Source organism: Protomyctophum bolini (genome assembly GCF_963924005.1).
Source record: "Protomyctophum bolini genome assembly, chromosome: 7".
Lineage (NCBI taxonomy): Eukaryota > Metazoa > Chordata > Actinopteri > Myctophiformes > Myctophidae > Protomyctophum > Protomyctophum bolini.
Genome location: NC_137868.1, coordinates 35097382 through 35122462, shown reverse-complemented (window position 1 = coordinate 35122462; position 25081 = coordinate 35097382). Strand labels below are relative to the sequence as shown.

At 42.9% G+C, this 25081-nt stretch overlaps 1 protein-coding gene across 1 annotated transcript; it reads right to left on the bottom strand.

Moving 5' to 3' along the window:
• Positions 1–1217: 1217 nt before the first annotated feature.
• LOC308319202 (pleckstrin homology domain-containing family O member 1-like) lies at positions 1218–25015 on the bottom strand. Its single transcript, XM_080769128.1, has 6 exons — positions 24676–25015; positions 24046–24195; positions 12102–12242; positions 11499–11603; positions 8342–8443; positions 1218–7826 (listed from the first exon to the last, which is right to left on the bottom strand). The coding sequence occupies exons 1-6, from the start codon at positions 24700–24702 to the stop codon at positions 7110–7112; spliced, it is 1242 nt and encodes a 413-aa protein (XP_080625254.1). The 5' UTR covers positions 24703–25015; the 3' UTR covers positions 1218–7109.
• Positions 25016–25081: the final 66 nt, after the last annotated feature.

Sequence of the window (25081 nt, the reverse complement as noted above, 5' to 3'; positions counted from 1 at the left end):
ATCACGCCACCCCATGATGTCGTACAGTCAACTCATCACCAGCCACCTGCGTCACTCACTAGTTTTAGGAAGTGAATCGTCTAATGTTAGCACTCAACGTAGCTGAGTGGGCGCAGAGGCCATCTGGAGGGTTGTCCGTTCAGTCACGGGTTCGCCCACTCGTTCTGCCCAGTTAAAATGTTGTTCCTGAGCAAGATACTGTCTTAAACCATATAACTGCTCCCATGTTTTCAAATAATTGTAGTGGAGTAAAAGTACAATACCGGTATTTTGATCTGAGATGTACAGTAGTGGAGCACAAGTGAATGTATTGGAAATGGGAAATACTCATGTAAACTACAAATACCTCAAATTTGTACTTGTACTGTAAGTACAGTACTTAAGTAAATGTACTTAGTTACTTTCCACCACTGGGTTAGATTCAGAGGTCAGGTCACATATTGCACATGTACTGTGATAAATATCTGAACAACTAAAGTGGGAATATTATTTGTATTATCTCCAAAATGTATTGAATGAGTACGGAGCCCCTTGGCCATGCATTCCAAATATATTTTATCTTGTCCATACAAGATATTATCTTGTACGTACAAGATAATTATTATCTTGTACGGACAAGATAATATCTTGTACGTACAAGGCCAAATGTTTTATAGTTAAGTGATGTTTTTGTTCAAAACAACAACATCATCAATAATCTAGCTCAGTAGTTCTCAAACCTTTTCATGTCAAGGACCCCCAAAATATTATATATTTGGTCGCTGGTCTTATCTTAGTCTGTATATTTTTGTGCCAAGGGGACCCCCAAAATAGAAGATTTGTGTTTTATGTGACATGCTGTGAGCTTGTAGATCTGTTATTTTTGATGGGGGGGACCCCACTTTGAGAACCCTGATCTAGCTAGCCAATAGGGTGGCAAGAGCTATGACATAATTGTGGGGTAGAGTACACACACACACACACACACACACACACACACACACACACACACACACACACACACACACACACACACACAAACCTATACTTGTCAGGACATTAATGTGTTTTTCTGAATGTCATTCTTATATTTTTATTTAAAAAGAAAATCTAAACCTAAAGCCAAAATATTGCTGATAATCAGTCTCATGTGTCACCAGAAATGGATATGATGTGTATATGTAGATATTGAGAGTTCCATTCTCAGTGAAGAATCCATCCTTTTATTTTGTAGCATTTATTTTATTATTAATTGAAACAAAAACCTGAGACATCAGGATTTAAACCTGTATGACCGCTCACATCGCAACCATCCTTTCCCACAATCCTCTATGCTTTTAAGGCTACAGTGGTTACTGTTCGGTACCTGAACAACAGAATAAAGAAAACATTGACTTTAAAGCAGCGATTGAGGATAATGCAAGTGGGCACCCAAATAATTGGCAAAACACAAATATTGTAATGATGAATTAATATTGAACCTTGACAGATTAATTTCCATTGTGGTGGAGATAAACAGAAACAAAATTGAACATTAAAAATAAAATAAACATGCTCTGAAAATGCAGATTTTCAAGTGGGGCCCCTGATCCAGATTTGTTTTTGGGGAACCACTGCTTTAAAAGTTTATTGAGGATTTACAGACCAAACACTGACCAGGGTGATTCCATAGAACCAATAATGACATGAAGGGAACAAGAAGACATTTTTTGGCAGACAGGTTCCGTGTGAGAGGCGACATAACATGTGTCTCTGCGATGGAAATTATAAATAGGCATACAAATCCAGCAGGAACCAGGATTTTAATCCTCACAGAAATATGGGAACTAAGCTCGTTTAACCATGAGTATATGAGTCATTTAAAAACAATTGCATGATCTCCAGTACTGTCACAAAGCATTATTTGGTGAAGTGCTTTTTCTGACTCAAATCTGCCTGAAATTAATTAAAGGTCACTGTAGTCACAAGTCACCCCTGTCACTGAGACTTTGCTCGGAATGCAGGTAGCAGGCAAATCCTATTTGTTTCTCAAATCTGATCTTTAGGACCGACTGTCCACTCTCTTTGTTATTTGCAAGTGATTAGATCAGATTTGTGTATTCAAACATTATCAGCCCTCATCTGCGTTGGCTGCTGTGGTAACAAACTGCATCTAGACAGATGCAATGCTTAACTTATTGTCTCTGTCGGGTGGAAACCTCACAAAAACTGTTACTTTTCAGAATTCAAAACCAGCTAAAGTAGCATTTGAAATAAAGCTCAAAGTTTCATGCACAACAGAAGTCACATGTTAGGCCCTTACATCCCCCTTCTACATGTAATAGGCCTATTACCAATAGAGTTCAATGTGTTGGTCATCTTTGGTGCAAGACTGCAAGTTCACCTTCAGAATGCTGTAATTGCTCAAATTATTGTTATCTAATCACAATCAGTGGTGGAAAGTAACTAAGTACATTTACTTATGTACTGTACTTAAGTATCATTTTGAGGTATTTATCTTTACTTGAGTATTTCCAATTTCCCCAAACTTTTTCTTCTACTCAACAAAAATCACTTTTCTTTTGGTACTTTAAGTACATTTTGATACCAATACCTTTTTACTTTTACTCAACTTTTACAAATTTCTTTTAGTATTTCTACACGGCAGTATTGATACTTTTACTTAAGTAAAAAATAGGGATGTCCGATATTATCGGACGATATTTGCATACAAATGTAATATAGGAAAATACCGTTATCGGTTTTAATTTATCGGTTTTAATTTATGATAATTTTTATTTATTTTTGGAAAACCTTACATTTATGAATGCATCCAATGGGCATCACAATAAAGTTAGGCATAATGTGTTAATTCCACGACCGTTAGTTGATCAGTTAATTGGTTGAAAACTATATTGGAAATCTGATATCGGCAAGTCAATATCGGACATACCTAGTAAAAAAGTTGAGTACTTTTTCCACCACTGGTCACTATCAACAATTTCTATCCACCACCAATTAGTACATCATCACTTGCTAGTTAGCTGCCAACCTCACTAGCAAGTAAATGTAGCTAGCTACAAGCACCACTAGCAAGAGGATACCATCATTAGCTAGACTACAACAACAATACAGTACAGCAGTTAATGACATCGCTACTTTGTCAAGAGAGCATCACTAATGTATTGTTGTATGTCTTGCCGTGTGGAATAGTTGTTATTGCAGTAATAGTAACATGATTCATTGTTAAACTGTGCTTGAAGTTAATGCCAGAACAAAGCAGTGGAATACATTTCTCAGCCCACAATAATTAATTGCTCGTCAGACATAAGAGAAGAAAAACATGCTAAATTCTGAGCCAAAGCCAGTAGGCATATCTATGAGTGTGAGGTCCAGTGACGTCAACAAAGGCTATAAAACCCACATATCTGCTTATCTCTATTGAGCTTGTATCTGCTACTTTTGCTTGCTTTGATTACAATCCTGAAAAGTAACAGTCAGTGACGACATGCAGCCTGAACAGATGCATTTCAGGCATAAAACTTCATGCTTTGAGTGTAGGTTTTTTCCTTTCAGAATTTCAGACATAAGCATCGGTGCAGCCTGTATGTGTAGTAAGATGTATTGGTACACAGACAGTGCAGTGTGACATCATATCCTTAGCAACAAGCCCTGTTGACTGACAACAGAGCAACTGTAGAGTGGATCAGCACAAAGCAGTTTGTCTGTAACGTCCAGCCCATATAGGTTTGGTCGACATATCGACCAGTATGGTTTGGGCAATGTCCCGATTTTAACCTTCTACATTTTTGAATAGGGGCATAAGTGGTAAAATAAAAGAAAGTTTAGTTCATGTGTATTTTATAGTTACTTTGAATTTTCTTGTCCGTTGTAATGTAAAATATTTTGATATATTGAATAGTACTTCATTTCTTTTACATCTACTGTATAAAAAATGTAAGTAAATTTTTCCCCCTAGCAAATTTGTTTGCTTTTAAGTTTCAAATAGACATTTCACGTTTTTTAACGGGTCGGGTGGAAACCTCATTCCAAAACCTTTCAGGATTCAAATAAAAAAAATGGCAAAAGTAGCAGATCCACAAGCTCAAAACGTGTCGCTTCGTGACACGTTTTTCATGTTTTTCTGCCCGACAGCAACAAGATATCATTTATATTTGTCAAAACATGGCATTTTGATGGTCCAGGACAGAGGTTCGGTTCCTCTGGTGGTACAGGAGTTGCCCACAAAAAGTAGAAAAAAGACAAAAGTGGAATGAAATATTTATATTGCAGGTAGTTCTTCTGACCAAGAAATTGGTTAGATTGGTTAGCTGGCTATCCAGCCGTGCTGAAATGAACATGACAGCACCTAGCCATTAATATAGAAATTTGAGAACGTTATTAATCACATTAGAAATATCATCAGTTGTGCTGATTAGTGATTAGACAGAGCAGCAGCATTATTGGTTTAGGAATGGAACAAAAAGGGCAGGTATACTCAGTTAATATGGTGGTACTTGGAGAGCCAAATATTAGGCAGGCGGTACTTCAGTATAAAAAGGTTGGGATGACGATCCCTGTTTTTGTGAGTCCTAGACTCTAAGACTCACAAAAACAGGGATCGCCATCCGACACAAAAACCTGGCCAGTTGGACACTAGTTGCCTTAATCCCAGTAACATTACACAGTTTTCTCAGTAAGGGCCTGTCAATCAAGTAACCTCAGCACCATGCAATTGGCTCTCTCCTCACCTGTCCATCACCTTAACCTGTGTAAGGATTAGCTGCAGCTCAGCTAACTCAACCCATTATTTTCAAAGCTGTTATCATTTATATGCTCGTCCATTCGACCGACCTACAAGCTCACAGCGCGTCATAGACAGACACAACGCATTAATTAGGCATAACAGAAGTTGATGAGAAATGTACCATCCGTATGCGAGTTTCCTTTGGTGGTGGTAGGATCCGCCATTCCCAGCAAATATACAAATTTAGGACATAATCTATGTCGCCGGGAGAGAAAGGCTAAAGGCTAATGGCCTTTACAATAAACTATCCATCTAAACTGGGATCACGTTGAGTGCTTTAATTAAAGGTATCTGTATTATTTAAAACCACTTGATGACATAGTGTCACCAGACTACCAAACACAAACTTCAGGATGAACGCTATTAATAACTACAGGATCGTTCTACAGTTCCTTTAGTAGTTTAGTTTTGATTGTCTGATGGATCTGTCTTGTACCACTTAATTATTCTAGAGCCCCATAACATATAGTGCAAATCTATCATTCCTATTTAAACACGCGGTCACTGAACTGCATTACAACTTCCTTCGTTATCTTCTGATGTATATCTTCGCTGTTGGGGCGAAAACCTTGAATGTGCAAAACCATTACTTTTCAGGAAATGGTGAGAAAAAAAACTTGTGCTCCAGTGGATCCAATGTAGTTATTATTTAGTAACACGCTCTTGTTAATACTTTTCATATGTTCAGTTATTTTCAACTTGATGTCCCTTGAGTCTGATATTTTTGCAACTTTTGCATGTCTATGCAAGTTCATAAAATTAGTATGTTAATTTATGGGAAAAGAAAAACATAAAAAAGAGAATGACATGGAAGCCAACTCAGAACGCTTTCATCTACAGACTACAGAGGCTAAAACAAACAGCATGAGTATGAATGGCTGAATGCAGCGATGCCAACAACATGTTGGGTGCAAAAATAAACGTCCTCTTCTTCCTGCCGAAGGTGGCACAAAACCAAACACAAAGCAGAACAGAGCTTCCAGACCTTGAAAGCATTCACGGCCCACCCATCTCTAAGCGGTCAGATAGGTGTGCCGCATGCATTTTCAGAGCATATCATTTATTTTAACGATCAACCGATCGTGGTCTGGCTTGGATCAATTGGAACCAACGTGGTAGATTTTTAAGTTCTTATTTATTGGTATCACCATGAAAAAACATTTTATGTTATCATAAAAAGAGTGTTTGGCCATTTCCTCGGGGGCCCACTAATGCCCCCGGCACAAAGGTTGGGAACCGCTGCCCTAGAAAGACAAGAGGTTTCAGCAATTGAAGTGCCGAGTGGCAAGGTAAAGACCTCAGGGTCAGTGGTTCTCAAAGTGCGGTCCAGAGACCCTCGGGAGTTTCCTAATGGACCCCTTACACCCGGGCTTTTGGCCCTACAAAGCCAAACACCGATATTCGGTTTAATAGTGTTTCAATTGGTCAGCCAAATGTATACCGTACAGGTCCATTTTGCTTTTCGATTTGTACACTCTCAGAATTATTGGGGGTGGGGGGGGGTTCTTGAAATTAAAAAAAGGTTTGAGAAGCACTGCTGCCTTGGGTCAGTGGCTTAGCACCATGAAACCACCATTCCAGAGCCATGCTGAGGTGCTGGGAAGCTGCAGGTCTTCCAGTATGTGTGCAAGAGAGAAAAGAAACATTCACATCATCCTGCCGTCTAATCCAAATGTCGACATTTAAAGGGAGGTGCGTGTGATATTGTTTTGTCAGTGTTAAAACTTAAATGTTGACTAGCTCTTTGTTCTGGTAATAGCCATAGCTATATAATGTGTGTTTACTAACTGGAGTCTCATTTGTGGGGTTCTCTCTCCTTATTGGATAATTTTGGTAACCCTGCACATTTTTTTTCCGTTTACTAAAGAGCTGGAGAGACGGGGAGACCCCTGTTACTGACCAAACACACTGTAGCAACGAGTACTCTCAGAATGTGAAGCTTAACTTTTTAACGAAACAAAAATAAAACACAAAAAAATATCACTTACACCACCTTTAACATCGTCAGAATTCAGTTTGGGTTTCGTACGAGAACCAGTGCTTTTGTCCCACAGCACAAAGTCTTTTGTATCTCTAGAAGAACTGGTTCCGCATATTCGGCCCATGCCAACAGAACCTTCCTGACCGGTGCCCTGCGGAGGAAAATGTCTTTCACAGCATCGGTGCAGAGCGCAGAAAGTCAATAAACACTGCTTACAATTTTGTGGCTTTTGCATGTCGACTCGACGATAAACTCATAGTTAGTCACTTAGTCCGAAAATACACAATCTACAAGCTCAAAACTAACAGCAATGTGTTGCGAGCTTACAGATTGGCTATTTCCGCTATTATACGACCATCTCCGTCACATCAGGCTCTTGCGATAGGTGTTCTGTCGAGACGAAGGGTGCGGAGCGAGGGAGGCGTGCGAGGTGGCGATGTCCATCTGTTTGTAGAGCTGCCTCAGCTCCGTCACCTCGCGCAGCACCTCCCGCGCCTGGTCCCAGGTGGAGAGCGCCTCCTTCAGGAGTCTCTCCGCCTCCGTTCTCGCTCCCTTATCCACCTCCTCCATCTCTTCTCCTCCTCCTGCTCCTCCTCGTACCTCCAACAGTAACTCCTGGGTTCTGCTCAGTTTCTGCTTGATCAGCTCCTGAAGCTGGCCGACCGGTAAAGGTGCGTCTGGTGCCGCTGCTGCGTCCGTACAAGTCTGGATTTTGGTCCTGCGCGGTTCTGAGAGCGCCGGGACGCGATCCGCGGCGGCCTCTGTCCCGCGGGGTTCCGAGTGTGTCAGGATCTGGTCCGCGGAGGCACAGCGTTGCTTCTCGACGTGACTGAGCCGTTTCTCAGGTTGGGGGGAGTGGATGGAGATGCGCGCCTTCCCCTCGGCCTCGCGTGGCAGGCTCTGGGATTTGGCGGCGGTCTCGGCGGTCTTGTCGGAGAGACCGTGGTAGGTTTTGGAGCGGGGACAGTCGGGGGTCAGCTGGGACGGCTCAGACGGGATGTCGTGTTCGTCCGGAGGGGTCGTAGAGTCATCCTGGATCAGGTCTAAGGTCAGCATGCCGTCCGATGAAGACATGGACGCCTGCACACACACACAGACAAACAAAGTGTGTATGTTTGAGAACTTCTCATTATAACAAATATCCGTTTTAGAATAATTTTTATTGTTTAGATTAGTTTGTAAACAGAGCTGTGTTTTTGTGTTTCCTTACACCCTTCGGGGGGTGGAGACAAACATTACCGTGTCAAAGCCAGCATTTACATCTGCACTGCAGTTTCTGTTGGCTAATGTGGTGGCTATTGTTCTCAGGTTTCAGCTACAGATGGGGAGGTGTGGACTTAAGAAACCAAACCACCTAACAGTTTCATAAAAGTTCACAGAACCTTTTACTCAGATTCTTGGTTAGATTCCAACATTCAAATAAGCACATATTCTTCAATTATGTTCATATTTCAATCAATGTTTGCCACATAATTTGAAAGCTTACATTCTGTACTTTAATAATCTGTAAAAAAGCTGAAAATGACCAATGCCCCCCTTGTGTCCTGACTCCTAAGCATTGTCACATAATGTGTCAGATCATGTGTTATACTGACCACAGCCAGCAGGTGGCCTCTGGTTGGCAGCCGTCTGGTGTGAGGGATCTTCACTCTGTCCCTGGTCAGGTGTGACAGCTGTCTATCATCTGCCACTGTGACCTTATATACAGACATTCAAAAGAGAGAGGGAGAGAGAGAGAATGAAGGATTTTCTTTTCTGCTTCTACTGTGTGTGCGTGCGTGGTGGGCGTGTTCAGACGGACTGATGAATTTGCTAGGCTGAAATGTGGATAACGTTCTTTTTAGGCTGGGTGTATCTTGTATCCACTGAATATTTAGAAGAGAACAGGGACATTTCTTTTAGGACATAGCACTGAAGGGGCCAAGCTCTCTGGTATAGCGCTTGTTTGTCCGTATGTACAGTACAGTATGTTGTCCCAACAACAGTAGATCAATCACAGTGAACTGCATAGCTCAGGGTGATGGCCTGAGTTAAAGGAGCAGTTCAATTACACACACCCCATGTAGCCTTGAATTTATGGAGATTTGTTTTCCTGCATTCCTAGGCCAGGAATTTGATGACCAGCAGAGTCTCCTACCGGAGACATTAGCATCTTTCCGCTGGTCATCAAATTATTGGCTTAGGAATGCGAGGAAAACAAAACAAATCTCAGGGGATGTCTAACTTTAAAGCATTCAGACTGTGAGCTGGCTGTAAGACACACCTGTTTGTGACATTGATGCACACAGGAGGATAAAGGGCGGTCCATACACCTTCTGACATCCGAACTTTTCATTGGAAAAGGGAGGTGATATAACCAACAAATTAACGTAATTTTCCTTATGACCCGTGCACCTCCAGTTTTCTTGACTCTATAGTTACGGAAAGGCTGTTCGAACCCTGACGTCAGAAGGAGCATCTATTGCTCTTAAATCAGCCATCCCGACTGACACACACTTTCGTTTGAATCGAGACAACAAGCAGCTAGGTGAATGTAGGATTCTACTTTGAAGGAGAAACCTGTGTTGTTGACGCTCCCGTGCTATAGACAACACAGGCTACTAACACTAGCCTGTTACGTTGGCCAATAGGCTGTATGCACAGCAGCCATATTGGCAAGAAATCACGCTGGGCAAGACTGACGTTGTAAACGTAAGTGCTGGAATTTGGCGGAAGCGGAAAAATGACAATTTCCAAGGAAAGTTCAAACGCTGGAAGCCCCACTTCCGGTTAGACACTATCTGCTAAGGTAGAGAGTGTCTAGCCGCAAGATGGCTTTTCTCTGACCAGCTTGACCAAGCTTTTCTCTTTGCAGATGAGTAAGGCTGGGACCGAGGCTAGCAAGAAATTGGGCATCTTCCTTACTTTCTTCACTGGTTTTACCACCAATAATACTAATGAAGGCTCTGTTGTTCCATTCTTGTCAAACAGATTCAGGGTGTTGATATTGTGCATGTCACTCTGCGACACCAGTGAGTCAGTGGTACCCTCATGATTCCTTGAGGGGGTTCAAAAAGGCCCCATTACGGTTCCGTTTGTACACTCTCAGAGTTACAGGGGTTCTTGGAATTTAAAGGTTCAAGAACCACTGCGGAATAATGGAACAGAGCCTCCATTAGTATCACTGGTAAGGTAACACCTGTGAAGGAAGCAAGGAAAGGTGAGTCCCAACTTCCTCCAAATTTCCTTCCAATTAGGTTGCTGTGCATAGAGCTTATCCCAGTGACGTACACAGCAGAGCTGAGTGCTTATTATCACAGCTCACATCACGCTGCTCACGTTAGCACATTTGTATACCATACGCCGCCTCGTTCACATGCTGCACACCTAGTAACTTATCTATAGTTACAGCTTGCACCCATATCTCTCCCGCCCATACAGTACATCTCCCCCCTGGTAGACCAGAACATATTCTAGCACTTACCCTGAGGTAACCCCACTTCCTAACCGCTTCACCGGTTGCATAAACTTGTATAAAGCCCTTAAGCACATCCACTTTCATTTGTCACTTGGGCATGGACCATATGGTTGCATTAATTAAAATGTTGTAATGATACTTTTAACAGCGTTAAACACAGCATGTTTCTTGTGGACACTTCTCATATGTATTGTGGTGTCGTTTTCTCTGAGCGCGCCAAAGAAAATTCCAGATCAACTATAAAGTATTGGCAATAAATTATTAAATCTTGAATCTTGATATGTTGGAATGGCAGCTCCACCCCGGTACAGTTTCGATGGCGTGTTGATACCTGGGGTCAAGTTCAACCTGGGCTTGCTGTCTCCCATGCACTATAATAACATACTGCAGGATTCTGTTGAAAATGTGGCTTTGTTTGAGCATGTCAGAAACGGTCCATCTCAATCATGTGACCTAAACAGGACATCTTGTCTCATTATTTTATTCAGCACTCTAGGCTAAATTAATCTTCAATCTGATTAATTTAATTACGGATGAGACAAGTTGTCTCTTGTAACAAGGCACACGTCGGATTCAGAATGGGTTTTGGGTGCCGTCGATAATGCCCTGGTCCTAATTGAAATGAGATAGATCCCGATGGTCCACTCAGATGTGTTTATTTGTTTAACAGTTCACATCATTTTAACAGTTTCTCTCTAAACTAAATGACAATGTAATAAATGAACCATTTTAACCCAAGAAGAAGAAGAAGAAGAAGAAGATGAAGATGAAGAAGAAGAAGCTCATACCACGAAGTGAAAGCATCTGTGTATGAGCTTGTATATCTGCTATTTTTGAATAGCCAAAATATACAATACTGGTTCAAATCTAAAATGACACAGATGCTTTCCCAGTTTTAATGGTTAATAATGAATGGTCATTATCAAAGGCAAACCGAATGTAGAAATGGCATAGTATAGGCCCACTGTTGCGTACTGCAGCAGCAGAAACGCTGCATGCCGTGGACCACAGATGCATGCAAGATGCTGCCGTTGCAGCAATACTGACGCCATGCTTGCAGACAGCAGATGCGTGCAAGTTCCACTTCTGCTTAAAATAAGCAACACACATGACCACATAACAGACCACAGTTCCATGACATATTTCTGTGTAAAAATATGTTTTGTAACCACCATTTCCAATTAAAAACATGAAGATCTTATCTGGAAGTGGAACTAGGCAGAGTGAAGAAACCTTTGTCATGTTTCCTGTGTGGCCAATGGAAATGGGTTAAAGATCAGTGTGTTTCTTTCTACCTCATCCAGGATGCGGTTCTTGGCTCTGGTGATGGCAGAGTTCAGGGCATTGATCCATGACTCCTTTTCCTCTGGGCTCACTGCCAGGAACACCAGGTTAGGAACCTGCACCTCAATCAGAACAGAACAGAGAGAGAGAGAGAGAGAGAGAGGGGAGCTTTAGTTTGTTGCTTTACGGTCACTCTTATTTTCAAACTCCTGTGTCTCTCGGGACTTTCACCTCGACTTCAGGTTTCCACTGATTTCTTGGTCAAATGAGTTGATTTTGATTTCTGTTAAACAAACCGAACTGACGGAGTTGGACTGGCTGGTTCCAAGGACATCGACAGACAGTCAGAGACAGATAAATAGGACAGTCTATGTGCTATTTCCATAGTAGGTTAGAGAGAGTTAGCGGGCTTGCTAGCTATAGCTATATAATGTACACAGACTGGCTACAAAGCAAAACGCATACATCGTCTCTGTCGGGTGGTTCAAAACTGTTACTTTTCAGTTACGTTTCGAGCGAGCGGATCTTCTACTTTTGATGCTTTTGTGGGTGTTAATTTACGGGGAAAAATACACAAGTTAAAGTATGACACAAACAGACAGACAGACAGGTACCGTGTTGCCAGGAGAGCGACAGCGCAGCAGGGTAAACTTGCTGTGGTTCTTCTTGCTGCGGCTCTTGGACTTGCGGAGTTCCTCAGAGCGGTCATAGTCAGCCAGGTCCACTACTTCCTGGAACCTCTTCTCCTCTTTCACCTAGACACAAACACCCAACATTAACAACAGTAGAAGACATACGCACACGCGCACGCCACACGCACGCGCAAGCACGCACACGCACGCACACATTGCATACGCACACAGTATTTCTAAACTTGTGAAGACAGCAGTTAGGGTGGCTAATTTCAGTTTAAAAGGTTTTTTCACCCCTTGCCTTTTTGAACCCTAACTCGAACCCCTAAACCTAAATCTAACCACCTAACCCTAACACTGACCCCAACCTGAATGCAGAGTGTCCCCTACCTAGGACTGTGTGGAAAGCCTAGGTATAAAAAGAAAGTAACTATGTATTGAGTATTGCATTATTGATCGTGTTTTATGTAACCATGTAGAGGCATGCTGTGCCATCATCATCACACAGTCTGTCCCCCCTGGCAGTACAGTGTCCTTTACTGCAGAAGCCGTCAATATCCACTTAAAGTCCCAGGTCAGAGGGGTCAGGGAGGGTTAGCTAAGTTGCATGGGTTTATGTTGTGTCGTATGCCTGTGGCATGGAGCACAAATGAACCATTACGGTTACATAATTCACTTCAGTTCACTGAGAGGAAGTTAGAAATCTGCCCCATCCAACAGAATCCTGCGGCAGTGGCTCAGAGGTAGAGTGGTTGGGAAGAGCAGCCAGTTCGATCCTGGGATCCGCCAGAGTTGGTGTCAAAGTGTCCTTGAGCAAGACCCTAATTGATGTGTAGGTTGATGCCTTGCATGGTTTCCCCTGCCATCAGTGTGTGAATGGGTGAATGTAATGCACATGCTTTGTCTTGGTTATCTCAGTGCAGGATTGGTTCCAATGTGCACAGACAGGAAGAAGGCAACTTCTGCCGACATGTTGGTCATCTTAAAATAAAGAATTTGCATCGTGAAGAGAAGTTGTGCGACCTCTCCTCCTTTCTGTTCACAGACCTGGCACCGGTACTGACAGAATAATATTTGACCTGATACTGACATAATGTCCTAGTACTGACAGAATATCCTGCATGGTACTGACATACCTAGTACTGACAGAATGTCCTAGTACTGACAGAATACCATGGTACTGACATACCTAGTACTGACAGAATGTCCTAGTACTGACAGAATACCATGGTACTGACATACCTAGTACTGACAGAATGTCCTAGTACTGACAGAATACCATGGTACTGACAGACATGGCACTGAGAAAATATCCTGGCATCGGGGCTCTGCTTTGGCTTTTGTGTTTAGTGTGTGTTGGCGTGCGTGCGCATAGACAGAGCCAGAGCTATCGGAGAAACACAAGCAGGCACTCGTTCAGAGCCTGCAGTTTGTCTCCAGGAGAGCGTTTCCGTTGTGCCCCGCCCCCCGTGGGGGGTCCTGAATAATTAACCAACGCTCTCTGGATGATATAAAGTTTTAAACAGGGACATCCCTCTCTCTCCACGGAAAGAAACTCTGACTGGGCCAACGTGCTGCAGTAGGCCTATGGGGTATAGATTGGCAGTGGCACTGATGATAGCAATAATAATGTGTTGCTGTTGTGTGTTGATAGAACACACTGCTTACTTCCTATACACACAGTACAAACTGTAAAATGCTGCATCCATTATTGATTTGGCATCGGAACTCTTTGCGAGTCTCCTCTCATAGCAACTAGCGGGGATGCTGCTAATGCACAGTAGGCAGAGAGACAGCAGAGACAGCACAGAGACAGTAGGCAGAAAGACAGCAGAGACGGCACAGAGACAGTAGACAGAGAGACAACACAGAGACAGTTGGCAGAGAGACAGCACAGAGAGTGAAGAAAACTTATGTTGCTATATCAATGGTTCTCAAACTTTTTCATATTATGTATTTGGCCGCCGACCCCCACTAAATTTTTTAGTTACAAATGTTCGCTTTAGAAACATATTGTATATTAAAAATGTGCGCTAATCTTTATGAAAAATAGCACATCTACAAGCTCAGGGTGCCAGAGGAGGTGAGGCACCCCTCATAGTTTAGTTGTATGTACATTGTTTTACTACATAAAAATGATGCGTTCCCCTTTTTTTCCATTTTCCATCTGCCCCCTCAGTCATTTCATCCTGACAGATGCTTTCCCGGTTTGGCTTAACAGAGACAGCACAGCAGTTATAAGAGGCTGCAGAGGGAGATGCTCAGTTTAGCACAGGGGTTAGTGTTGGTGTTGGGGTTGAGGGGACATAGGGACAGGGGTTAGGACATAAGACAGGGGTTAGGGTTGGTGTTGGGGGGACATAGGTACAGGGGTTAGGACATAGGACAGGGGTTAGGGTTGGTGTTGGGGGGACATAGGTACAGGGGTTAGGACATAGGACAGGGGTTAGGGTTGGTGTTGGGGGAACAAGCGGGTTGAGGGAGGGTTGGTGTTGTGGTTGAGGGAACATGGGGCTGAGGGGACCTATAGGTACGCAGGAGTTAAATAGTTATTAGAGACTGTTATCAGAGATAGCAGAGACACTATGGTGACAGAGATAGTTGTCTCTAGTCTAGACAGTTAACATTAACTGTTGACATTTTCGCTGATAGAACTATAGGATCTGATAGAAATACAGTGTGTATACTGTAGGATTCACGGGTAAATGATACCAAACACAGTGAACAAGTCAGACTGCTGAATTGTATTGGCTTACTTCATTCCATGGAAATAATGCCAAAATCTGTAATTGTTTTGTGTTTGTTTTTTATATTAGGTCTATGTTGTTACCCCTCCAAACATCACCCTGGAAATAGCACAACAGTATTGCATATTGTTATATGCATCAACATTAACAGTTGTTCACAGACAAGGATATTTGTAACTTTCAGGAAACCTAATCTAATCCTAAACCTCCTCAGTCTAATCCCTAATTAAACTACTACAGCTTGTCTGCTACAAATAGTTAACAAGGGCTTTAACAACCACACTGCTGATTTGTGCTTCCAGGAGTATAGGCCACTGCAAGACAAAGCCTTATTCACACACATAAAAAACATTGTGTTCATTATTACAATTTTTGTAAATGTAATTAGGCAAGAGTCTTCAAAAACTTATACACTTGTAAAGAAATACAAAAATATCCAAGATGACAGACGAATATTTCAATAAAGCGGTGTGGTGTGACTTGTGAGAGAGACAGATAGTTAATGTTGTGCTTCTGTCGTCCCGGTCCCACACCCCAGAAGGTGTGTGTGTGTGTGTGTGTGTGTGTGTGTGTGTGTGTGTGTGTGTGTGTGTGCACGCTTACTGTAGTCTTACTACAGTAACCCCCTTGTAACTACAGTTACTACGGTAATTTTCTTACCCTTCTACTCCTATTAATCACCCCTCTTCTCCTCCTTTTACTTATCTCCTTGTACCCCTCTTCTCGTCCTACCCCTATTTATTACAATTTCGACAATGTACAATGCAGGCAGTTAGCAGAAGCTCTTATCAACAGCGACTTACAATAAGCAAGGTAACCACGTACGTCAAATGCAGAGAGACAGTGTAGTATTCACAGATAAACCAAGAACCGAGCATCAGCTTAAAAAACTATATAAAAATTATTTGTACAAATTCAAACTGTAACTATTCAAAACGCTGCTATTGTCTTAGTGCAATTGCATATGAGCCAACAGCTAAGTAATCATTTGTTTTAATCTGAGCCTTTAAATACAAATTTTGTACCAGTTTTGTACCTTGTTTTCCCAGTGTAATGTAATGTACATTGTAATGTAATGTAATGTAGTGTACTATTGTCTGCTTGTTTTATGTCTGCTTGTTAATATATTGATTGTATTGTTCATTAGTATGCTGTGTCCCATTAAAATAAACAAATCATTAAAAAGAGAGTGAAAAAAGCAGGTAAACAATGGTCCTCTTTAAAAGGTAGATGGTGCATTTATATAGCGCCGTTAACCTAAGAGATTGTAGCAGAGATTATATTACAGAATAATTGTTATTTTGCCTGTTATCTCTCCTATGGTACCACATCAATATAACATGAAATGAAGACAACTAAATGTTTTTGGATCTGAGAGGCTAAATCTCATCAAATGTGGCTAAAATGCTGAATAAATAATAAACCTTGATATGAAAAGGGTTAAAAACCACTGTCCCCATGCATCATCACTCCTCTTCTCCTCATCCTATCTCCTGTCTCTATAGAGCGCCGCAGTCCCGCCCCCTTTCAGAAAAGCGAGTGGCCCAGGAAGTGGAAGTCCCATGCATTCTCCCATCGGCACTTTTAATATAATTTATTTAAAGACGGTTACGCCGCGGACAAAGCCAATTCGGATCGTGACGAATCATGACAATGAACACAATATTTTGGGCCGATCAAATAATTTATAAGACGAAAAATAAAACAAATAGTGTTGTCTCCTGACTTTCTTTTCTTCTTTCTAATGATTTGATCGTCCCAAAATATTGTGTTCATTGTCATGATTCGTCACGATCCGAATTGGCTTTGTCCGCGGCGTAACCGTCTTTAAATAAATTATATTAAAAGTGCCGATGGGAGAATGCATGGGGCTTCCACTTCCTGGGCCACTCGCTTTTCTGAAAGGGGGCGGGGACTGCGGCGCTCTATAGTGGTTCCATCTTTCTAGGATCACAGGACTGAACGAACGAATGAATGAATAAGGAATGAACTCCAGTTAATCAACAACAGCATGAGCTCAAGTAAACAGTGTGCCCAACACTGCCAAGCGACTTTACAGAAGACCAAGCCCAAAGTCTCTAATGCCAACCCTGCTAACTGGCCTCCACATCGGGAGATCAGATCGGGTGACGTCTCTCAGCGGGTAAAAGTCAACGCAGTCTCATCCTCAGGTCGTGCTACAGTGACGAGTTGGGACCAAAGCACTTGTCACATCACCAGCAACACACACGGAACGGCATACAGCTGACAATCAGCTGTTGTTGTCCTGCACCCGAGTAAGAGGAAATAAGGCCTTACAAAAAATTAATAATGAATTAACCTACCGGTATGTGTTATATACCCCTTTTCCACCAAAGTGGCCAATTAACTCCGTTCCCACTGCCAGTAGACATTCCTTTATGCAATTGTTTCTGGTGTGTCAAAAATGCAACCCAGATAATTATGGGGCACAAATATAGTATATATATCTATCTTCTAAATTACGGTATTATTATCTATCTCTGTACGTGTGTGTGTGTCTGTAATCCATGTAACGCGAGAACCGTTGGCCACACCGAATTCAAATTCTTGTACACACACACACACACACACACACGCACTCTATCTCGTCTCTCTCTTCTGCGTGCCGTCCAAATTATGTTTTGTGGCCACACACATCTATTTTTAGGGGTGAGGGTGAGTGTAATGCTCTCACTTCCCAATCATCTCTCCTGCTGATCCAACATACTGAAGCGGCTGGTCACTGGTCAGTCCCTGTGACTACCGTCTACCACCAATGACAACAGCGGGGGGGGGGGCTTCGATTCTCAGCGACCTTAGTGTGTTCAGGCCTTAACTCCTAACTGCTCCCCACTGTATAAGCCCTATAGCGTCCCTATACTGGGGTGAACACTGTATAAGCCACACAAAAGTAAAAGCTGTAACTGTAAGCTGTCAAATAATTGTGGTGGAGTAAAAGGTTAAATATTTGCCTCTGATGTAGTGGAGTAGAAAGTAGAAACTCAAAATTACCTCAAAATTGTACTTCAGTGTATTGTCTGTATTATGTATTGTTTTGTTGTATTGTCTGTTTGTCAAAAAAAAAATCAATAAATATATTGTTAAAAAAAATACTTCAGTACAGTACTTGAGTAAATGTACTTAGTTACTTCACACCACGGCAAAAATTGCAGATCTACAACCTCCCAACATGAGCTTGTAGAGTGGCTATGTTTGTCTAAAGTCTTTAGTTTAGAACGAAAACAGGACAAGGCTTTGTGAGCTTGTACTGTGGATCTGTGTGTGCAAAGTTATGCATCACTTTTTACATGCCACAGCAACCAATGCAGATAGGTTGACAAGTGTTCTGGAATACACAAATCCGATCTGATCACTTGCAAATAACAGAATGGACAGGCAGTCAAGGAATTTGAGAAACAAATCAGATCAAGGGCCCAACTGGCTGAGCCAACAGTAAGTAACCCCTGATATTTTTCCTTTCTTCAGGTACGTAGTACGTACATCCTGGTTTTGTGTGTTGTTTTCAACTGTTTAACATCAGACTCTCTTTCTCTGGTAATTCGGGTCGACTTCTCTGTTGGCCGTCACACGGAACCACAGTGGTTTTATTTCACAGCAGATTATCATCAGTGATAGATAGAGAGAGAGAGAGAAGTGAAACTAGACCTCCTCTTTCTGACTGAAACCTGACTCCCCTCACCTCCCTGGGAGAACAGAGGGAGGCAGGTGAGGAGACAAGAGGGAGGCAAGTGAGACAGACAGACAGACAGACAGACAGACAGACAGACAGACAGACAGACAGACAGAGGGAGGGAGTAGTAGGGTCTCTGTGTAATTTAGCAGAGCTAAACATACTATGCAAATGTTATGTTGATTACTCCTTCCTTCATAATGTTACGTGGTCAAGCAAACAGTATTTCAACATATTTGTTTTCTTGACCACCAATGCTAAGTATCGTCCAATCCGATCCAACTTTATTTATAGAGCACAAAAACAAGAGAGTTGACCAAAGTGCTTTACAGACAATGATGCATCAAAGGACACTAAAAGAACACAAAAACACAATCAAACAGAATAAAAACACAAAGCGCAACTAAACTCACAAAAACAAAATAAATCCCTCAAACTGGGTTAAAAGCTAAGGAATAAAAAAAGGGTTTTAAGCTGATTTTTTTTAAACAGAGAGTGAGGGGGGCAGATTAATATGGGTGCCGGGCGGGGTCATAGGGGCAGCAACAGAAAAGGCTTGATCCCCCCTATGCTTAAGCCTTGTCCTGGGGACACCTTGTTCTGGGGACAACCAGCAGCAGCTTGCCTATACAGATCTCAATGACCTGGGGGTCATTACTGAGATGTTGAGACAATGAATCTTATTAGATAGAATCTAGTTTACAGATGCTAGGTTTGATGACTACCTGGTATTGTAGTTACTATATTCTGTATAGCACTTCATTGTTTTCTTTGCAATCTACAGTACTTGGGTGAGCATTTACCCCGCCGTCTGCTGATGACTAGGGTTCATGCCATTTACTCTTGTAAAACGCTCTGGATTAGAGCGGCTGCTAAACGGCTAAATTGTAAATTGTAATTGTAGCTGTAACGGCGTCATATGAGCTGCAGTCTCTCTGCCGGAGAGAAAGGAATGGCCCAGCAGAAACCACAGCCACACAACTATCATTCATCTTCATCTCCTGATGCGTTTTGCAGTCGTGTGGTAAATCTCTCAAAGTGAATCCTAGACGGACACAGATTGACGGATGGATAATATATGGATGACGGATGCATGGGCTACCAAACTGAACAGAGTGGACATAAGATCCGGTCCGATGACGGTTATTAGATGGAATGGTTATAAACACAACACTCCTCCCTCCGAACATTGTTGTCCTACCCATCATGGCAGTCAGCACTTTACAGTTAAACCCCAGGATCCATATTGTGGGGAAAGCTTTGGTAGAAAATAGCAGATCGACAATGAGCTCATAGTGCTGAATAGTCTTAACCACAGGAACCCTAGTGTCCTCATTCTGGACATGTCATATAAGGGCAAAAACAGCAGATGTGCAAGCTCCATACTCCATATGTGCAAGCTCCCATTGTGAAACGTTGAGAACTCTTAAGTTGGCGAATAGATTTGTTGTAGACGGAAGAAAGGGGCTACCCCCGTCAAAATGTATGTTGGGCATAAGTGGTTAACTGAAAATGATTTATTTTGGTGGTTAACTCAATAATCTGTATGTATGTTACAGTTATATTATTATTTCATATTTCTACTCCATAGGAGCCAGGAACACCAGAATGCTCACCTCTAAACAATCGCCAGGCGTAAATCCTAAACGTAACCTCAGTAAACTATGCCTAAACGGTTTTACCTAACCTTATTCCTAACCTTAACCTCAGTAAAACAGTGCCAAAACCTAACCCTATCCATAAACTTAACCTCAGTAAAACTATGCCTAACCTTAAACTTCTTTCTAACCCTATCCTCAGTAAAACAAATACAAGAACCGCCCCACCGAGCAGTCGGCGTGAGGGCGAGCGTGTTTTAACGCGAGCCTTCCGGTTACGGTTACCTGAGCCAGTGTACCCAGCATTGTGTGGGTAAAATAGCACAAAGTAGTACTGTATTTGGAAGCCAGCATGTGACATCTGTCATCTTATGACGTTATAACCCACTACCCGTTGTCAGAGGCCATGGGGGTCAGTCTAGGTAGGATGTGAGTCAATGCATTCTCACACCCGTTGATGAGTTGGGGCAGGACTTGACCATGTGGCTCCCCAGCGTCAGACGTTGTTGACGCATGATGGGGCTCTCCTGTCACGTTGCATGTTTACAAAGATGGATGATTTACAATTCTAAACCAATCTCTGTATGCAACTCGAAAGCCGCTGAGTCAGCAGAAGCGGGCGTCGCACCGCTCGCTAGTGCCTTGCTCGGGCATTGGCCTCACAGGGCTAAAGTCCACTCATCGGGTGAAGCGAAAGACCTGCTATATATCGGTAGCCAGTAGACTGGGATCAACTCGTCTTGCAGTTTTTGGATCGGGGCTAGGGAAGGAATAGCTTTGTGTCACCGGGTGGGCGGGAACAAGAGCAGAAACCACAGCGGCGCCTGTGCTCCCCCAAAAAAGATTCCCCTCGGCAACACCCACAGCCATGTGGGGGGAACAAAAACAAAGTGGCACCATCCAAACATACAACAGTTACAGTATAACCGAAGAATTATAGAGTAGGCGTGGCCTTGTTATGGGATGCCATGTTGAAAGTGGTTAATAAATGAATGGCTGCATACAATAAAAGGTTCATCTAAATTATAACACGTGTCACATGTAGATGGACGGGCATCGATTGGGATAAAATCAGATGAATCTACTAAAACAATTCAGAGTTGCAGGGGACAATATGTATAAAATAACTGAATTTAAGGTTAAATGTGAACACAAGGGGGTGGCAATTGCCATGAACCGAATGACGCCCCTGGTTAACACCACCTAGGTTTATCACACAATAGTGAGGTATGACATCAATACTGAGATGGTCAGGCTCATCCATATTAGGGCATATTTGTACATGCACACACGCACGGACACACACACACACACACACACACACACACACACACACACACACACACACACACACACACACACACACACACACACGCGCACCAGGCTTCAACTTTACGTTAGAATAGAATTCTGCCCCTCCCCCCACCCCTGTCAGGGACTTCTGTAATTGGCTGTGTGTCATTGTGACAATCACCTCTGACACCAGGTTACCATGGCAATAATGGAAGCAGGCAACAACAACATGCTGCTGGTGTCGCCATGGCAACAGGCAACTTCACAATCAGTTACCATGACGATCCATGCGGTTCTTCTGACCACATAGTGTCAGAAACTAACACTCACTTCCTCTATTTCACTTCTTGTTTCCTGTTTCCTTCCTGTTTGTTCCTAAACTGTCACAAGCACTATATAGCAGTTTCCCAAACAGTGGGTCGGGACCCATTGATGGGTCGCGGACACATTTTTTTGGGTCCCTTTATTTGTTTCTTCCTACGTGTTTATTTGTATAATCATTATTATTCCTCTGGGGTCTATAGGTATACTATAGGAGTAGGTTTGCTAATCTTTTCCCTCTACATCTAATCTCTTCTGAGAAAATAGCCTGATCTAGATTGGCTGTTTTCACCGAATGTTTGTCCCAGAATAGGGATGTTCATTTGGGGTTAATTTGGTTATACACAGCCTAAAAGACTTGTGTGTGTGTGTGTGTGTGTGTGTGTGTGTGTGTGTGTGTGTGTGTGTGTGTGTGTGTGTGTGTGTGTGTGTGTGTGTGTGTGTGTGGATGCGTGTGTGAGTGTGTGTCCTGGGCATGACATTAAACTACTGCTCCATTTTTAACTAATCTGAGAACCCATCGTCTCGAGAGACTAGTTGTAACTACCACCGTTAATGTGGTGGGTGCAGATTTAAGATGCATTTGCAACCTCTGTGGACTGTGTGCTTCAACACGATTGTAAGCTTGCATACTGGCGGGCTCTTCCGTGAGCAGCTACAGGCGGGAATAGGTGTTGAACCTGGCCTCCTAGCTGTGTGTGTTTGTCTGTCCGCTGTTGGAACAACAGTGGGTGGATTTCAGGCCCATGGGATCAGCTACGCTACGGAGAGTGCTTTGACACTGTTTCCTCTGGTGGTCCAGCCTGGGACTGGGACATGCCCGCAGGCTGGTTGTTGGAGGAGCTTTCAAACTTAGGATGCTTACGCTACTTCTTGTGCCCATGGAATGCTCATGGGTGACATGCTTGTTGTATCGTGATTGAGGACATATGCCTTGATTTTGTGGATGTAACTTTGGTGCACCTGAACTATTGTCCTTGTATGCAATGTCCTAAATAAAGTGTGTGTGTGTGTGTGTGTGTGTGTGTGTGTGTGTGTGTGTGTGTGTGTGTGTGTGTGTGTGTGTGTGTGTGTGTGTCACACAATTCAATCATTGTCTGTGCTAATTCTCTGTCTCTCCTCCCCACTCAGACTGACACACCCAGACTGGCATACCTGCAGCAGATTCCCCTAATTGTCCTCTGCTGCAGCCCTCTCTATAAAAGCCAGCCAGCTCAGTGTCATGGCAGACACAGACCCAGCAACATCTCAGTCCCACACCATGTCAATACTTATTTTGAGTTTACTTTAATTTACTTTAGTTTGGCCTGGTGATGACCGGCAGTCTTTGTTTTCGCTATTAGTAATAGTTGGTTGTAAGTTAGGGGAGGGGGGAAACAGCTTCGACGTCCCTACAGGGGGTGGCCTGGGCCCCCCTCATTTCTCCTGGTTTTGCCGGCATCTCCAGGTCTTTCCCTATTCTCCTAAGTTGGTAAAGTACCACTGAAACGTATGTATTGTTTGATATTTTGGTTGCTCACATGTATCCCGTAATTTCATCCCTGTGGGGAAGTTTGGTTAATGAAAACCGTAAAACTTGTGATTTTGTGATGTCCTTCCTTTATGTTGGGTTCTCCAATTCGAGCCACTTGTGTTATTTATACACTGTGCTTGGAGACCGCAACAGTGTGCGATTCCCCTTTTGAAGGCCTGTATAGATTCTGTATTATAACCTATAACACACACATTCTCACACACACACACACACACACACACACACACACACACACACACACACACACACACACGCACACAGAGCTGATCCGATTCAAAGATTTACATAAGAATGTGTTTACCCCAAACTTGTGGGGCTGCCTATAGTGCCTGCCTGCCTGCCTGCCTGCCTGTCTGTTCTAAAACTGCCTGCCTGCCTCCCTGCCTCCCTGTCTGTCTGTTCTAAAACTGCCTGCCTGCCTGCCTGTCTGTCTGTCTGTTCTAAAACATTGTCAATTTTCTAGTAACTGCAAAATAAAATAGTGTTTAAAGTTCAACTTTTCCTCATATGCTGGGGGACCCCCTAGGAATGCCTTACAATAACCCCTTGGGGTCCCCAGACCCCAATTTGATAAGCAGAGTGGAATAATATAGACCAATGGTTTCCAAATGTTTTAGCTCAAGCCTCAAACCCAAAAGAGAAATTTGATGTTTGCCCAAACTAGTGAAAATAGATGTAGATCAGAAACACATAGATCTGCTATTTACACTACTATACAACAACAGTACAGTAGGCTACTCACTTCTCTCTCCGAGATGAACAGCTGCTCCCCTCTCAGAGCCACGAATCTGTTCTTCCAGATTTCGCGGAATATCCCTTTACCGCAGAATTTACGGATCCAGCCGACCTTGTCTGGCTGCGTGTGGGCCTGGGTGGTGGGCTCCGGTGGTCCCTGCAGCCAGGGAGAGAGACATGAAGGAGCCTTGAAGTATACTATACTGCTTTACATATGATTCAAAACCAAGACAACAAAACAACAGAGAGTTCCTGGCTGTCAGTCAGGACAGGAGGTCTGCATGCTCTCAGGTCTTTTGTCATGTAGATGATGTCACATTCATTCCGCCTTTCTCCTTTTTAAAGATTACATTAGCTTTTTTGGTGGAATCAATGTAACGGCAGTTGTATTCTAATCTGCTTTAAAAGGGAGATGTTTTTTCTGTAAAAATGTATCCAGCGTGGATATTTTGTGTAAAAAGACTTTACTCAAACTAATTGAAACCAAGCCCAGACTGAAACCTTATGTCATCTCTATCCGAACTAGACAAAGCTCTTGCCTCCAGTCTATATAATCCACAACAACCACGCAGTTATTACAACAATAAACCTGTATTATAAGAAAAGCCGTTATAAAATAGTCCAAACGGACCCTTACCCGTTTTGTCGAGTTGTTTTTCTTCATGCTAGAGGATCCAAGCCGCTTTAAGCCTCCGTTAAGACTCAACACCGCCCTGGTGCTGCTGGCTGCTATACTGCTGCACACAATCAATGTGCAATATGAGCCAGAGAGAGACTACAGTCAGTCCAACTGAACTCCCCAGAGAGAGAGAAAACAAGCCGACAGGAGCGTCTGTCTCCTCTATCGGCCGCACCGGAGCACGCGGAGCCCGGTGTGTCAGCGGTTGGACGGTCCCCGTTACTGATGATCAATAGGTTGCTTCATGGTGTGAACTAAAGAAGATCCCGTTTCTGCTGCTGAGAGCGGCGAGTCTCAGTCTCAGTCTCACCCTCCCTCCCTCCTCCACCTCCTCCCGTCTCATCTCCCACCCCCAGTACCCCCC